General features: G+C 42.8%; 1 protein-coding gene across 1 annotated transcript in view; it reads left to right on the top strand.

The window, feature by feature from the left end:
* KIF13B (kinesin family member 13B) overlaps positions 1-17,257 on the top strand; it is a 199,254-nt gene that overhangs the window by 115,360 nt on the left and 66,637 nt on the right. Inside the window, exons 15-21 of the mRNA XM_065400572.1 lie at positions 852-938; positions 2,960-3,150; positions 3,926-4,136; positions 6,020-6,182; positions 13,582-13,728; positions 14,534-14,683; positions 15,274-15,402. Of these exons, the coding sequence (XP_065256644.1) occupies positions 852-938; positions 2,960-3,150; positions 3,926-4,136; positions 6,020-6,182; positions 13,582-13,728; positions 14,534-14,683; positions 15,274-15,402 (1,078 nt within the window). The remainder of the gene's footprint in view (positions 1-851; positions 939-2,959; positions 3,151-3,925; positions 4,137-6,019; positions 6,183-13,581; positions 13,729-14,533; positions 14,684-15,273; positions 15,403-17,257) is intronic.

Below are 17,257 nucleotides of genomic sequence, written 5' to 3'. Positions count from 1 at the left end.
CTGGGGTATGTGTCTCTTTTTTCTTAATGATAAGACAAAAGTAAATTATAGTTTCAGCAAACACGTGCTAACTTATTTGCACTTGTCTAAATTTAGCTGTGAGTGTCAAGATTTAAACTAATCTTCTATAAATACTGTTCATATGTGAAATTTTATTGAAGCACTTGCTATGTTATCCGATTAAGTAACGGTACTTGGAAAGTAAACGCTACGTTCCAACAAACCACAAAATGCCATGTACCTTTGGGGTTTCTAACAAAAGCTTAATGTTCCATATAATTCGGTGATGAACACGTAATGGGCATGAAATTCCTGTACTTCATCAAGGTTCTGTATGTGCAGGCCTAGGAGCTTGGTCTATTTTAGAAATCAACAGTATAAAAGTATAGTTTTTGCCAGTATGAACCATAACACTGGAGTTGATGATGTCTCCAGTAAACCCTGCATATAGCCAAGATTGCCAACATTTTCTTTACATGGTGTATGTTTATTCTCCCTGTATTTCTAAACAGTGTAAAAATAGCTGTGTTTGCTTCCAATAGGCTATATTCAAAGCCATACACTTTTTTTAGGCCCAATAGGTTTTTTTCAATTATGCTCTTCAAGTACAGTCTGTGTTTAAAAAAAAATACTAAATATTATGGAGCTTAAATGAGAGTTTAAATCAGCTCAGGGATTGGTGAAACAGTGCCAAGTTACAGGAGACATGCTTGCTTATTAATTTGTAATCCTCAAACCTGCTTTCCTCCCCCAAACTAATTGGGAGAATGAAACAAATTATTCTCCCCCCACAAAAAATAAAACCTATCTGGATGTATGTGTATTAGCTTTTCTTCTTCTTCTCCTCACAGAACATTTGTAAATGGTTCTGCTGTTGTGGGTCCTACCCTGCTACACCATGGAGACAGAATACTGTGGGGAAACAACCACTTCTTCAGGTATAAAAGGTCTTAATCCAGTTATGAGCTTGAGCCAGTTTTGCTTTAGCTTTGAGCACAAAGAATAATTATGGGCCTCTACCCGAGCTCTCAAGATGCAGATGGACCACATGCTGCCCATTCTATGGGTTTGTAGAGGCAATGCTGGCTAGAGGATGTTTTCGAATGACCAGTGTCATAGCCGCTGTGCACAGTCTTGGTTTGGTTGTAATGTGCTGAGGAGGATTTTAATTTATGTATTTCCAGGAGGTTGTGGCCCATTTTGATGTGGACCATGCTACCGTCATTAGCACCTTTGTCTTCTCCAGATTAGATTACTACAGTGCACTGTATTTGGGGCTACAGTTTACATTTTTCTGAAAGCTGAAGTTGGTGTGGAATTCTGAAGCATCCTTGGTAAATAATATGTCTCATTGTGAGCATATTACGCTGATCTGCAGTGTCTGCCTCTTGGTTTCTGGATGGAGTTTAAAGTGATTGACTTGGACTTATAATTTCCTAAGTTACATGGGACGTACTTACCCGAAAGACCACCATACTCTGTGGCATACTGCTGCAGTTCCGGTCATTGGAGACCCTCAGAATGGAGTTCCCTCTGTTTAAAAAAAGAAAAGTGATGATTGCTGGCAGGTGTTCTCTGGGAAGGGCCTCTCAGCTTTGTAACTCGCTCCCCACTCTTGGTCTGAAATGGCCCAACTCTTTTGACCTGTAGGGCATGCTGTAAAACCTAATTATTCTCCTTCCCTTTTGGAAAGGGGGAGGCTTGTGAAAGGGGAAGAAGAGGGAGATAAGTGTCACCAGACAGTTTGTTGGTGAATGTGTGGGAGGGTTGATGAAATTGATGGGGTTGTAAATTATATCTGTATTTTTAAATGCTGTCAGAGGTGCCTAGGGCCTTAGATAATCAGTGGATTATTAGATGAACACAGGCTCCCAGTATGACGCTGTGGCCAAAAGAGCTAATGTGATCCTGGAAACATAAACAAGGAAATCTTGAGCAGGAGTAGAGAGATTATATTACTTCTATATATGGCACTGGTGCAACCGCTGCTGGAATCCTGGGTCCAGTTCTGGTGCCCACACTTCAAGAAGGATGTTAATAAATTGAAGAGGGTTCAGAGAAGACCCATGAGAATAATTAAAGGATTAGAAAAACGTGCCTTATATAGTTATAGACTCAAGGAGCTCAGTCTATTTAGCTAAGAAAGACAAGGTTAAGGAGTGACTTGATTAGTCTATAGGTATGTCTACACTACCCGCTGGATCAGCGGGCAGCGATCGATCCAGTGGGGGTCGATTTATCGCATCTAGTCTAGACCCGATAAATCGACCCCCAAGCGCTCTCCCATCGACTCCTATACTCCTCCGCCACAAGAGGCGCAGGCAGAGTCGACGGGGGAGTGGCAGCAGTCGACTCACCGCAGTGAAGACGCTGCGGTGAGTAGGTCTAAGTTCTTCGACTTCAGCTATGTTATTCACGTAGCTGAAGTTGCGTAACTTAGATCTATCCCCCTCACCCCCCAGTGTAGACCAGGCCTTTAAGTATTTACATAGGGAACAAATATTTAATAATGGGCTCATCAATCTAGCAGAGAAAGGTGTAACATGGATGTTTTTTTAAAAGATACACTCCCGGATTTATTTTGGGTAGATTCTCTGGTCTGTGTTATACAGGAGGTCAACCTAGATGATCACAATGGTCGCTTCTGGCTTTAGAATCTATGAATAGATAGGTGTCCATCTGGTATAAATGGCTGTATCTGAAGGAGAGGAGAGAAGGGCTGTTGCACTTCCAGTGTGATGTAGTGGTCCCGGTTAGGGTGCTTTGGAACCTTTATTTTGACTCTATTACAGAAGGCACCATCTTCATCCACACAATATTTTAAAAGGAAAATCTGTGGCTTGTGGGGACTCGCCTTTGTTTTAAGAATCTTCTAAAAGCAACAGTTTTATTACAGAGGCAGGGGATAAAAATTGTTTGTTTGTTAGACATTGCTTTTTTTCACCTTCTTTTTTCAAAGATTGAATTTGCCAAAAAAGAAAAAGAAATTAGAGCATGAGGATGAAGAGCAAGAAAACTCCTTGGGGTGCAGCAACAGTGTCGAGCAGCTAGATATAGATGGAGACAATTCCAGTGAAGTGTCCAGTGAAATGAACTTCAGCTATGAATATGCCCAAATGGAAGTTATCATGAAGGCACTCAGTGGCAATGGTAAGAGGCAGCAGATATATTAAGAATACAAGCAGGGAATAGGATTACATCCTGAGTACCTTGTAACCCAGGAATCATTTTCCTTTATAGTTTCCTACTGAATACACTTTCTTCTCTTAGTCACTTTGCCCTTGAAGGGAAAAAAACTACAAAACTTGTTAGAATTCAGAGTTTCTGTTCAGGCAAGACCCAGAACTAGAACATTGGGGATATCATGGTCTAGCATTGAGGTATTTGAGCAGAGCTGTGTACTCTCTGATCCTGCAATTGACTTTGAAGTCAAGTTTTTTGGTTTCAGTAGCCTTATACAGCTGCCAAAGGTGTCCCATTTTGCAAAGGTGAGGGGAATTGATTCAACCTGACCTTGTCCATCTCTAACTTCCATTAGGTCACCTACCTATCCCTCTCTGATTTCTAATGCTAAAGCATAGAACAAAACACTTGGTTTATTATACTTTGACAAAATATAATAGTCCAACTCTTTTAGTTATTTTTAATCTTTAGAGTACACTTCATCCATTGATCTTAGAGCTTTACAAAGGCGGAAAACTAGCAGTATCCCTATTTTATAGATGAGGAATGAGCCATAGAAAAGTGGTAACTTGTTCAAAATCATGTGATAAATTCTTGGCAGAGCCAGGAATACAATCCAGGTCCCCTTAGTCCCAAACTCTGTGCCCTGTTCACTGGATCACTGCTTCCCTCTAATAGCTCTGCACACAGTGAGTGTCCAAACACTTCACTACTAGCGTCTTTATTTTCAACACCTGTTTAGACCCGATGCAGTCAATCTTGCAGAGCGTGGAACAACAGTACGAAGAGGAGAAGCAATCCGCACTGGAGCGGCAGAGATTAATGTATGAGCACGAACTAGAGCAGTTGCGAAGGCGGCTGTCTCCAGAGAAACAACACTTCCGCAGCATGGACAAGTTCTCCTCTCACTCGCCCAGTGCTCAGCAGCGCTTACGCCAGTGGGCAGAAGAGAGGTGGGTGATGAGAACATACAGCATTTCTCAAGCAATGGTGGTCAGGCTTGAGGTCCTCTAATGCCAGTGAAGTCTCTTATAGATTTCAGATGCATTTGACTACAACACATGTCCTTGGCTCCCAAGAAGAGCCCTGCAGAGAAGCAACAATGTTGTGGGGATACCATCAGCCAAGAGGAAATGTCAGTGTAAGGATTAGCAGACCACGCATTTTGTTCCAATAAGTCCTCGAAAATAAAGGTGGAAAAGAACTATTTTGTCACCTTATCTAGTTATGCGGGAATGTTATCTACAGTGTATTCTCAAATGGCTCGTCCATTTTAATTTTAAGTGAAGAATAGGAGATTGGGGGAAGTTTATGGACTCCTCTCTAAACTATAGCACAGGGTTGGCCAAACTTATTGACCCTCCAAGCTGCATAGGATAATCTTCAGAAATTTGAGAGCCGGCCACACCTGCTGGGGCTGGGGCTTGAGTTCTGGGTCATGCCAGCTGGGGCTCAAGGCTTCAACCCTGCAGCGGGGTGGTGGGGCTAGAGGCTTCTGCCCCTTGGGGGAGGGGGATATCAGGGCTTCTGCTCTGCTGAAGGTGCCTGCCTGGGCTCGGGGCTTCGCAGCTGAAGCCCCGAGCCCCGACAGGCACTTCCTGTGGGGTTGAAGTCCCGAGCTCTCGCAGAATCCCTGAGCTCCTCCCCCACAGTCTGGTAGGTGGAGATTGCGGGGAGCATGGGGAACTCTGTGAGCTTCACTTTAACTGTAAAAGAGTCGCATGCAGCTCGCGAGCCATGGTTTGACCATCCCTGCTATAGCAACAGTTATCCCAAGATCGTCCACCCTGAAAGCAACTCCTTTCAGAGGCAGCAAAGCTACCCTTACAGCCACTGCATTTCTTCCACTCATGTTAATCTATCTGACCTGAGCAGTCCTAGGATAGAGAGTGGAATAACACTAGATGAAGGGAGGATTGTCCCACAGTCCCTGCAAGAGTTGGTCGCTGGCTCTAGTCATTCATTTTAGGTCCATGAGAGGGATCCTCGTGCCCCTTCCTAGAAAATTCCAGTGAAGGTGCTCAGGACTTCTGCCTCCTGTCATAACAGAATCACTGACCGTGTTTCTGACAGTAACAGCAGTCTTATGGTGAAAGAGGAGCTTTGCCTAAACCAGAGGGTGAGGCAGAAGACACTGAATGTAGTAGTAATTAAACCATACACACACAGGCACAACCCAAAAAACCAATAATCCACTGTTAACTTAAACTGCCAAAGAAACATCATTTTTTGAGAAAATAAGTATTGTAATGAAGGATGGAGCATTTCATCTCTAGGTCACAGGTTCAAATCCAGCCCAGATCAGTTGTGACCATCTCATAATATTTTGGTGGCTTGTGTAGAAGGACTTTGGTGTCAGCATATATCCCTGTGAAGAGTTTTCTGTATCACAGTAGGCACTAATTTGTTGCACTCTTCTCAGAGAACAAATATTGACTGGATCATGGAGACTGAATTATCCTTTCATCTTAACGCAGTTTTTCCACTTCTGTGGTGGGAAAGGTGTGGAATAGCTCACACAGATGCTGCCTGTTCTATTGATACAGGGAGAGGCCTTTGGGTCTCTAGACTTGGCAGCCTGGCAACTTTTGTATTCACTAAATTCATATAAATTTCAAATATCTTTTGTTTTTTCAAAGGGACCAAGTTAGTGTTTAGCTAATCTTTCTATTTTAAAATCAGTTTCTTTGGATATTGATTCCTATGAATACCCTACCTACATGGTAGTGATCAGCCCCATGGTCCTTTGTGTTCTACTGCAAATCTAGTTAAGTTTCCTCACTAAATAAAACAATTTCTTGGTTGTCCTCTTTTTTTTTTTTTTCCCCTTTAAAAGAGAAGAAATGTTGAACCACAGCCTGAGGAAGCTGAGAGAGCAAATTGTTAAAGCTAATTTGTATGTGAGAGAAGCCCGTTTCATCTCAGAGGAATTGGACAAGAGCACGGAGTATAAGGTCACTCTGCAGATCCCAGCTTCAAGCCTTAATGCTAACAGAAAGGTGAGGCAGCAGCTCACTGAGCTTAATCATTGTTCAATAAAGGGTTGCCTCATGGAGCACTTCACATTGTGATCCAATGGCTCTAATGATCCAGATAATTTGCCAACATGTTCACACTTGCAAATGGTGATGTTGGAAGAGCATGTGGCGTGTTTATTGTATCTGATAACATGAAAGTATGGAAATGTGATGTGGTGCAAGTTTAACATCAGTTTCTACAGCAATGTTGCCAGAGTTTAAAAACACCAAGGATCAATTTTTAAAAACAATGAAACATGCTCTTAAGTTTGCCTGCTAACCATGGTCATTTGACCCAACTGCCAGTTATAGGGGAGTCCCTCCATGTTAATCCCATTACCTTGTGATCACCTGATATAATGGCCATAAAAGTAACATTTCCTTTTTGTGGCTGTTCATTAAAGGGCTTTATTGTGCGGTTACATTTCACATAAGATGACAAAAGCCAAGAAATCCAAAGTTATCATTAAAATTTCAATTTATACACCTCTACCCCGATATAACGCGACTCGATATTACACGGGTTCGCATACAACGTGGTAAAGCTCTGACACGCTGCTCTGAGCAGTGTGTTAAGGGTGCTGGGCCAGGCCAGGGCCGAGCGGTTGGATAAGGGGCAGAGGGTCTCGGGGGCAGTCAGGGGCTCCCCCCCCCCCCCCAGGGTCTGCGAGGCAGGAGCTGTGGGGGGGCACTTTTGGGGGCCCCGCAGTCCCAGAGTGGCCCTGGGGATTAGCGGGGGGCTGGGAGCAGCCCGCTCTGCTTCCCTCGTCCCGGCCCCAGCCGTGTCACTGGGGGGAGGGGGTTTGGGGGAAAGGATCCCCCCCCCCCGCACTCACCGGCAGCAGTGGAAGCAGAGCAGCCTGGCCCCAGCCCGCTCCATTCTGCCCCTTCCCAGCTGCTGCACTCCGCTTCCCACCGCAGGCGAGTATGGGGGCCGTCCTTTCTCCAACCTCCCCACACTCACCTGCGGCGGGAAGCGGAGCACTGCAGCTGGGAGCTGGCAGAGTGGAGCGGGCTGGGGCCACATCGTTCTGCTTCCTGCTGCAGGTGAGTGTGGAGGGTGTCCTTTCCCCCAACCTCCCCGCACTCACTGGCGGCGGAAAGTGGAGCAGCCCCGCCCCATTCAGCTCCACTCTGCCAGCTCCCAGCCGCGGCGCTCCGCTTCCCGCCACAGGTGAGTGCAGGACCTTTCCCCAGCGCCGCCCCCTCCCCCCCCCCCCCCCCCAGCGACATGGCTGGGGCAAGGAAAGTGGAGCAGGCTGGGGCTGCGTCGCTCCGCTTCCCACTGCAGGTGAGTGCGGGGGGCATCCTTTCCCCAACCTCCCCGCACTCACTGACGGCGGGAAGCGGAGCGCCGCGGCTGGGAGGTGGCGGAGTGGAGCGGGCTGGGGCCGGGCTCCTCCGCTTCCCACCGCTGCCGGTGAGTGTCTGTCAGGGGGTGGGGGGGGGTGGGTAGGGGTCGGAGCAGTCAGGGGACAGGGAGCAGGAGGGTTAGGTAGGGGGTGGGGTCCTGGGGGTGATTAGGGACGGTGGTCTCTGGAGGGGGCGGTCAGGGAGCAAGGAACAGGGAGGGCCAAAACAAGTTCGATATAGGGCGGTCTCACCTATAATGCGGTGAGATTTTTTGTCTCCCGAGGACCGCGTTATATCAGGGTAGAGGTGTACCTCTTGCTGCTTCATATTTTGCTATTTCATACTTGCCATCACTATTATTCTATGTAGGGTAAATCATATAGAATCACAGAATATATACATATCTCTTTTATGTACTGATCTAGCCCCCATCACCATAATATTTGAGCAACTTAGAATCTTTAACATACTTACCACAACGTCCCTGTGAAGTAGGTCTTAAGCCTAGTGTCTTAATCACTGAACCCCGATTCGTCTCTGATATTGCACACTGATGTTGGCCAGACCATAAGGATTTAGGACAACAAGAGTCCAGTAAAGGATACGTTTCAACCTACATTTGGAATTTTTATTAGTCACTTTAAAGCTCAGCCTTATATACGTAGAGTTTTTTGTCTATAAAGGTAATCTTTCAATAGGCTTAAAAATACAAAGGAAACATTAATTTCTTTTTTATTGTTAACAGCTAAACTTTGTATTGCACGTTATTGGAAAAATGTGACCACTCCTCCCAGGGAACTGTGGTATAATAAAATAGGGACTGTCCTTGTAATGGTAGAATTTTTACACCAAGCATATACACAAGAGAAGCACCGAAAAGAGCATGGGTATTGAAAAATGTGCTTACTCTTCTTAGCAAACTCAGAGGAGGACACCTTCCCAGCCAGCAAGCCATAATCTTTAGCCAGGTTCTTTGAATACTAACCTGATCCTGAATAAGGAACGTACGATGTAGTAGAAAACAATATCCTGATTCTCACTAATTATTTAGATGTAATAATGAATAAGTAATGTAGATATATTACAAAAGAATAGCACAAGCATGTAGGAACAAAAGAGAGGCTAAGGCACAAATTGAGTTACATGTTGCAAGGGACATAAAAGGCAATAAGAAGAGGCTTTATAAGTACATTAAGAGCAAGAGAAAGACGATGAAAATGTAGGTTCCCTACTTAGTGGAGAAGGAGAGCTAATAACTGATTGAGCTAATAATTGATTGGTCCTGCTTTGAGCAGGGGGTTGGACTAGATGACCTCCTGAGGTCCCTTCCAACCCTGATATTCTATGATTCTATGATCAAGAAGGCTGAGGTGTTTAATGCGCATTTTGCTTCAGTTTTCACTAAAAAGGTTAATGGTGGCCAGATACTCAACCCAAGTAATGTTAACAACAAGGGGGGAAGGAACATAAACCAAAATAGGGAAAGAACAGGTTAAAGAATATTTAGATAAGCTAGGTGTAGTCAAGTTGGCAGTGCCTGGTGAAATTTATTCTAGGGTACTTAAGGAACTAGCTGAAGCCATCTCAGAACTGTTAGCAGCGATCTTCAAGAATGGATGGAACAGTGAGGTCCCAGAGGACTGGAGAAGGGCAAATGTAATATCTATCTATGAAAAGTGGAACAAAGAGGACCCTGGGAAATTATCAACCAGTCAGTCTAACTTTGATACATGGACCTTAACAAATCATTAAACAGTTTGTAAGCACCTAAAGGATAATAGTGTTATAAGGAATAGCTAACATGGATTTGTCAAGAACAAATCATGCCAAACCAACCTAATTTCCTTCTTTGACATTGTTACTTGCCTAGTGGATAGCGGGGAAGCAACCGACGTGATATATCTTGATTTGAGTAAGGCTTTTGACACAGTCCCACGTGACAGTCTCATAAACTAACTCGGGAAATATGGTCTAGGTGAAGTTCTATAGGGCGGGAGCACAACTGTCTGAAAGACCATGCTCAGATTATTTATCAATGGTGTGTTGTCAAACTGGGAGCGTTTATCTAGTGAGGTCTCACAGGAGCCATTCCTAGGTCCAGTACTAGTCAATATTTTCATCAATGGCTTGGATAATGTAAAAAGTATGTTTATAAAATTTGCAAGCTGGGAGGGTTTACAAGCACTTTTGGAGGACAGGATTAGAATTGAACATGACTGTCACAAATTGAAGAATTGGTCTGAAACAAGATGAAATTCAATAAAGACAAGTGCAAAGTTTTCAATTAAGAAGGAAAAATCAAATGCCCATCTACAAAATGGGGAATAACTGGCTATGTGGTAAGGATTGGGGGGTTATAGTGGGTTACAAATTGAATATGAGTCAACAGTGTGGTGCAGTTGCAAAAAAGGCTAATAGAATTCTGGGTTGTATTAGCAGGAGTGTTGTATGTAAGATCCAGCAGGCAATTGTCCTGCTCTGCTCGACACTGGTAAGGCTCAGCTGGAGTGCTGTGTCCAGTTCGAGTGCCACACTTTAACAAAGCTCTGGACAAGTTGGAGAGAGAGTCCAAAGGAGAGAAACCAAAATGATAAAAGGTTTAGAAAACCTATGAGGAAAGGTTAAAAAAAAATCATGTTTAGTCTTGAGAAAAGAAGATGGTGGGAGGAGGTGGACCTGATAAGTCTTCAAATATATAAAGAGAACTATGATCAGTTTTCCATGTCCCCTGAAGGTAGGACAAGAAGTAATAGGCTTAATCTGCAACAAGGGAGATATAGGTTAGATATTACAAAAAACTTACAAACCATAAGGGTAGTTAAGTTCTGGAATAGGCTTCCAAGTGAGGTTGTGGAATCCCCGTCATTGGAGGTTTTAAAGAACAGGTTAGAACAGTGGTTCTGAAACGTATTTGATCACGCCCCACTTCTTTGTGTCTGTAGTAGTTTACTCTCCCCCTCCCACCACACAAACTGGGAGGAAAGATCAAACCAGTATCTTAGATGCCTATATACAAATGCGAGAAGTATGGGTAATAAGCAGGAAGAACTGGAAGTGCTAATAAATAAATACAACGATGACATTGTTGGCATCCCTGAAACTTGGTGGGAAAATACACATGATTGGAATGTTGGTGTGGATGGATACAGCTTGCTCAGGAAGGATAGACGGGAAAAAGGGAGGAGGTGTTGCCTTATATATTAAAAATGTACACACTTGGACTGAGGTAGAGATGGACATAGGAGATGGAAGTGTTGAGAGTCTCTGGGTTAGGCTAAAAGGGGTAAAAAACAAGGGAGATGTCATGCTAGGAGTCTACTACAGGCCACCTAACCAGGTGGAAGAGGTGGATGAGGCTTTTTATAAGCAACTAACAAAATCATCCAAAGCCCAAGATTTGGTGGTGATGGGGGACTTCAACTATCCGGATATATGTTGGGAAAATAACACAGCGGGGCACAGACTATCCAACAAATTCTTGGACTGCATTGCAGACAACTTTTTATTTCAGAAGGTTGAAAAAGCTACTAGGGGGGAAGCTGTTCTAGACTTGATTTTAACAAATAGGGAGGAACTCGTTGAGAATTTGAAAGTAGAAGGCAGCCTGGGTGAAAGTGATCATGAAATCATAGAGTTTGCAATTCTAAGGAAGGGTAGAAGGGAGAACAGCAAAATAGAGACAATGGATTTCAGGAAGGCAGATTTTGGTAAGCTCAGAGAGCTGATAGGTAAGGTCCCATGGGAATCAAGACTGAGGGGAAAAACAACTGAGGAGAGTTGGCAGTTTTTCAAAGGGACACTATTAAGGGCCCAAAAGCAAGCTATTCCGCTGGTTAGGAAAGATAGAAAATGTGGCAAAAGACCACCTTGGCTTAACCACGAGATCTTGCATGATCTAAAAAATAAAAAGGAGTCATATAAAAAATGGAAACTAGGACAGATTTTTGCGGATACAGACTAACACGGCTGCTACTCTGAAACGTACTCAGAGAGTTGTTATTAATGGTTCCCAATCCTGCTGGAAAGGCATAACGAGTGGGGTACCGCAGGGGTCTGTTTTGGGACCGGCTCTGTTCAATATCTTCATCAACGACTTAGATATTGGCATAGAAAGTACGCTTATTAAGTTTGCGGATGATACCAAACTGGGAGGGATTGCAACTGCTTTGGAGGACAGGGTCATAATTCAAAATGATCTGGACAAATTGGAGAAATGGTCTGAGTTAAACAGGATGAAGTTTAACAAAGACAAATGCAAAGTGCTCCACTTAGGAAGAAAAAATCAGTTGCACACATACAGAATGGGAAGAGACTGTCTAGGAAGGAGTACGGCAGAAAGGGATCTAGGGGTTATAGTGGACCACAAGCTAAATATGAGTCAACAGTGTGATGCTGTTGCAAAAAAAAGCAAACATGATTCTGGGATGTATTAACAGGTGTGTTGTGAGCAAGACACGAGAAGTCATTCTTCCGCTCTACTCTGCTCTGGTTACGCCTCAGCTGGAGTATTGTGTCCAGTTCTGGGCACCGCATTTCAAAAAAGATGTGGAGAAATTGGAAAGGGTCCAGAGAAGAGCAACAAGAATGATGAAAGGTCTTGAGAACATGACCTATGAAGGAAGGCTGAAAGAATTGGGTTTGTTTAGTTTGGAAAAGAGAAGACTGAGAGGGGACATGATAGCAGTTTTCAGGTATTTAAAAGGGTGTCATAAGGAGGAGGGAGAAAACTTGTTCACCTTAGCCTCTAAGGATAGAACAAGAAGCAGTGGGCTTAAACTGCAGCAAGGGAGGTCTAGGTTGGACATTAGGAAAAAGTTCCTAACTGTCAGGGTGGTTAAACACTGGAATAAATTGCCTAGGGAGGTTGTGGAATCTCCATCTCTGGAGATATTTAAGAGTAGGTTAGATAAATGTCTATCAGGGATGGTCTAGACAGTATTTGGTCCTGCCTGGCGGGCAGGGGACTGGACTCGATGACCTCTCGAGGTCCCTTCCAGTCCTAGAATCTATGAATCTATGAATATACATTAAAAAAGAAATCAACATGCAACTCTCACTACCTATTAAAAACAGTAAGGCAGGCATTGACTCAAACAGCCAACGATCCATTGTAATAAGAGCAAAAGCAAAACTGCGATTGTAGTCAGTGCTTACAATTAAATATGCACACCGCGTCGTAGCAAACGGATTAACGTACAGATGGCAACGACTTTGTATAATGCTGTGAAAGTTTAACGGAAATCCATCAAAATGCACAGCGCCATCTAGAGTCAAATGTACAGCACCATCTGAGGACCTGATATGTCTGGAGGAATCAGCTTTGCTAGCAATTCATTGCTGCGGGTAAAATGTGCGCAGTACGTTTTTTTGTTTGTTTGTTCGTTTTTTCCCCCCCTAAAGCTTCTCTCTCATTACACACACACACACTTTCTCTCTCTCTCGCACTCACTCATGCACCCAGGGTCCTCTCCTCATTTTGAGAACCTCTGGGTTAGAACACCTATTAGGGATGGTGTAGGTTTGCTTGGTCCTGCCTCGGTACAGGGGGCGGGACTTAATGACTTCTCAAGGGACCTTTCAACCCTACATTTTTATCATTCTATGTTAAACATTTTATTGTAATTTTGCCTTAATAAAAAGTTATAAGGACATAAATAAAAGGAAGGAAATGATTAAGCAACTGCATGAGTTTGGACACTGTAGGTGGAAATAATCTTACTTTGAATTTACAGCCTCTTTCATTTGAGGCTCTTTATGAAATGCTTAAATATTCATCCTTGCAACACTTTTGTAAAGGAAGGGATCTATGAAGATCTCTGCCATTGTTACTGGGATAAAATGTGACAGTTTAATAGGACATGGCCATGCTATGTTGACAGTTGGACTTGGATTCTACTATTCCAAATTTGGCTGCTTAAACAAGAGTTGTTTTTTAATCAAAAAGTTACTTTCTGTTTAACTTTGTGCCAGTTGTCATGACATGGATTCCTTACTCAGGCCACCTTCTCTAATGGTTTTGTTTCTGCAGCGAGGTGCAGTTCTCAGTGAGCCTGCTATTCAAGTGAGAAGGAAAGCGAAAGGCAAACAGATCTGGTCACTGGAGAAATTGGAAAACCGGCTGATAGATATGAGAGAACTTTATCAAGAGTGGCAGGCGTGCGAGGAGGATGACCCAGTAAGTAAGAATGGGGAAGAGGAGAGACCAGTAATGTGGTGATAAAATTAAGTGCCTGTTATGTTTTAGAAAAAATAGGATGGGAAACTATTGGGTGAGGGGAGGGTTGGCAAAAAGATGCCAGTTATCTTGAAACCTTGCTTATTTCTAGTATTGAACAGAGACTCTGAAGGTTCTTTAATATTTCATTAACCTGCTGTATCTTATCACTTTTATATTACTTTCCACTTGTGGTTTGACAGTGGATCCTAGAAGGAATAGGATTACAAGGAGAGAAGCTAAGTCGAGAGAACAAGAATTGTGCTCCTGGTCAACTTTTGAATGGTGTGAATTTAAAATGGTTAATATAACCTGTCTGAAGATCGGCCCCAAATTTATCTTACTGTAGTCTACACTACAAAATTACTTTGATATAACTACATTGCTCAGAGGTGTGACTAATCCACACCCCTGAATGAGAGAGTTAAACCAACCCTATGCGCCGGTGTAGACAGCACTATGTCGGTGGGCACATAGCTACCGCCTTTCGTGGAGGTGAAATTATTAAGCTATGGGAGAGCTCTCGCCCTTAGAGTGTCGTCACCAGAAGTGGTACAGCAGCACAGCTGCAGATTTGTACGGTAGACTTGCCCTGACAGTTACCATGGTTGTTCGGATCACTCTGATCAATTTTCATTTCTTGCCTATGTCAGACACTGTAGAGGAAGAGAACAAAACCCTGTGAAACCTCACCAGTTCGTCTGTGCTGTGCAAATGACATTCTATTATAAACTTAGTTTTTACATTATTTTGAATTTGATTCAAGTTAACCAGGTCTTACTTCAAGCGAGCTGATCCATTCTATGATGAACAAGAAAACCATAGTCTCATCGGAGTGGCCAATGTTTTTCTTGAGTCCCTGTTTTATGATGTGAAGCTGCAATATGCTGTCCCTATCATCAATCAGAAGGGAGAGGTTTGTCATTCCTATACATCATACTTTTTAGCTGTTTAATGGAAGTCATTAGGGCTTTTCAGTATTGTACGAAAGGTGATCCCCAGCCACTGGCACATGCTTCTAATGATATTTCAGGATCGAGTGGCTAGTCCTTTACCTTCTCCCTCTGGTATCTTAATGATGCACCTGTGTGTTACTTGGGCAGCTACAAATCCCAGTCTCCTCATAATGATGGATATGAAGTTGTGTAAGCTCCAGATCCAGGTAGAGCAGTCATAAATGAATGGGAGGCAATTGGGTACAGTCAAAGTAATGCCTTGCTAATAGTAATGCTCAGAGGTCCCAATTGGGATTGAGGCTCCACTGTGGTAGGTTCTGTACAAGCTCATAGGAAGACTGTCCTTTCCCCAAAGAGCTTGCGATCTAAAACAAGATAAGTGAATGGGACAAAACAATAGAAGGGAAGCGGAGGAGGGAGGAAGAGGTCCCATGATGACAGATTAGGTATGCTCATAACATAGCAGTGCACTAGAATAGCTACCTGAAAAGGTTAGAAACCATTGTCTGGTGGCACCTGATAATCTTTCCCACCCACCCTTTTTCATTAGGTGTCAGGTCGTCTTCATGTTGAAGTGGTGCGAGTGAGTGGAGCGATTGGGGAGAGAATCGTAGGAGGTGATGATAGCACAGACTGTTCAAGAGAGAACGACATACAGGAGAACAAACTAGTTTGCATGGTGAGTTCTAGATGCATTCAATAAAAGCTATTGTCACATCCTCAATATTGAGCCAACTTCTTCCTTTCTGTTACTTACTACCCAAGTGTAAAAAACGTGATTAAATGTTTGTGGTGCATTAGCTTCCATGTTGGTGATAAATTACACTGTATATTCTTTTGTTTACCACCTATGTTCAGTTATACTATCATTATCCTACCATGTGAATTGTTCAGTTTATACAGCCTGTTTGAAAGAATCTTGGTGTTTCAAGATTTAAAGAAAACAAATAGCTATGAATGCTCAGTGATGTGTGCAGTCTAGTATGCTGGTTGTATTTTTCATGAGCTTGCTTAATGCCCTGGGGTTCAAAATTCGCCCTGAAATATCTCTGTCATGTCGCCTCTCAAAGAATTTAATTTTCTGAATGGTGGAAATAATGCAAGAAGTCTGAATCTTGTGATCCTTTGGTCCCATAATGGCATTTTTCTGGTCCCTGTGGCATTTATTAAAAATGAAAACAAAAAAACTAAGATTTACCCTCGAACATTTTTATCAGCCTTATTTGGGGCCCTAATAAAACCAAATGTGTAGTCTTATTCTTATATTCAACTAAAAAAAAGATTTTGAGTCAAATAACCCTGGTCTCTCACATGTATATATGGGAAGGGGGGGGGAACCTGTTCTCTTGTGCATGGTCGAGGTGGGATGGGAGGGAAAGCATGGTGGATGCCCAGAAGAGGGAGCTAAGTGTGCAACAGCTCTAAATGGTGTCTGTGTGCAAATGAAAGGCACTGGTGGCCACTAGCGTGTCATGATACAGGCAAATTACATGATCCAGAAATTAGGAAGCTACAATTATCTAGAAAATCCTAATTCAGTTGAACTTAGTTCTACTAGTAAAAAGGGAGACTTACTTTGCAAAATATTACAACCTGTTTAAAATAATGGATTGTACATTTAGAACAGAATATGAATTTGAAGTTAAGGTTCCGCTGCGCCTTGGTAAAACATGCAAAACAGTTCAAGAGAGATGGCAGTTTTTCAGAGAGACATTATTAAAGGCACAAGAGCAAACTATCCCACTGCGTAGGAAAAAAAGAAAGTATGGCAAGAGACCACCCTGGCTCAACCAGGAGATCTTCAATGATCTGAAACTAAAAAAGGAACCCTACAAAAAGTAGAAACTAGGTCAAATTACAAAGAATGAATATAAACAAATAACACAAGTTTGTAGGGACAAAATTAGAAAGGCTAAGGCACAAAATGAGACTAAACTAGCTAGAGACATAAAGGGTAACAAGAAAACATTCTACAAATACATTAGAAGCAAGAGGAAGATCAAGGACAGAGTAGGCCCATTAGGTAGTGAAGAAGGAAAAACAATAACAGAAAATATGGAAATGGTAGAAGTGTTAAATGACTTTTTTGTTTCAGTTTTCACCAAGAAGGTTAGTAGCAGTTGGACATCTAACATAGTGAATGCCAGTGAAAGTGAGGTAGGATCAGAGGCTAAAATAGGGAAAGAAAAAGTTAACAATGATTTAGTCAATTTAGATATCTTCAAATCACCAGGATGGGATGAAATACATCTTAGAATACTTAAGGAGCTGACTGAGGGAGGTATTTGAGCCATTAGCGATTATCTTTGAAAAGTCATGGAAGATGAGGAGATTCCAGAGGACTGGAAAAGGGTAAAGATAGTGCCCATCTATAAAAAGGGGAATAAGGACAACCCGGGGAATTACAGACCAGTCAGCTTAACTTCAGTACCCGGAAAGATAAGGGAGCAAATAATTAAGCAATCAATTTGCAAATACCTGGAGGATAATAAGGTGATAAGTAATAGTCAACATGGATTTGTCAAGAACAATCA

This window comes from Emys orbicularis, chromosome 3 (genome assembly GCF_028017835.1).
Source record: "Emys orbicularis isolate rEmyOrb1 chromosome 3, rEmyOrb1.hap1, whole genome shotgun sequence".
NCBI classification, from domain to species: domain Eukaryota; kingdom Metazoa; phylum Chordata; order Testudines; family Emydidae; genus Emys; species Emys orbicularis.
Note: the sequence above shows the minus strand (reverse complement) of the source record. Positions and strands in the feature narration are given on the sequence as shown.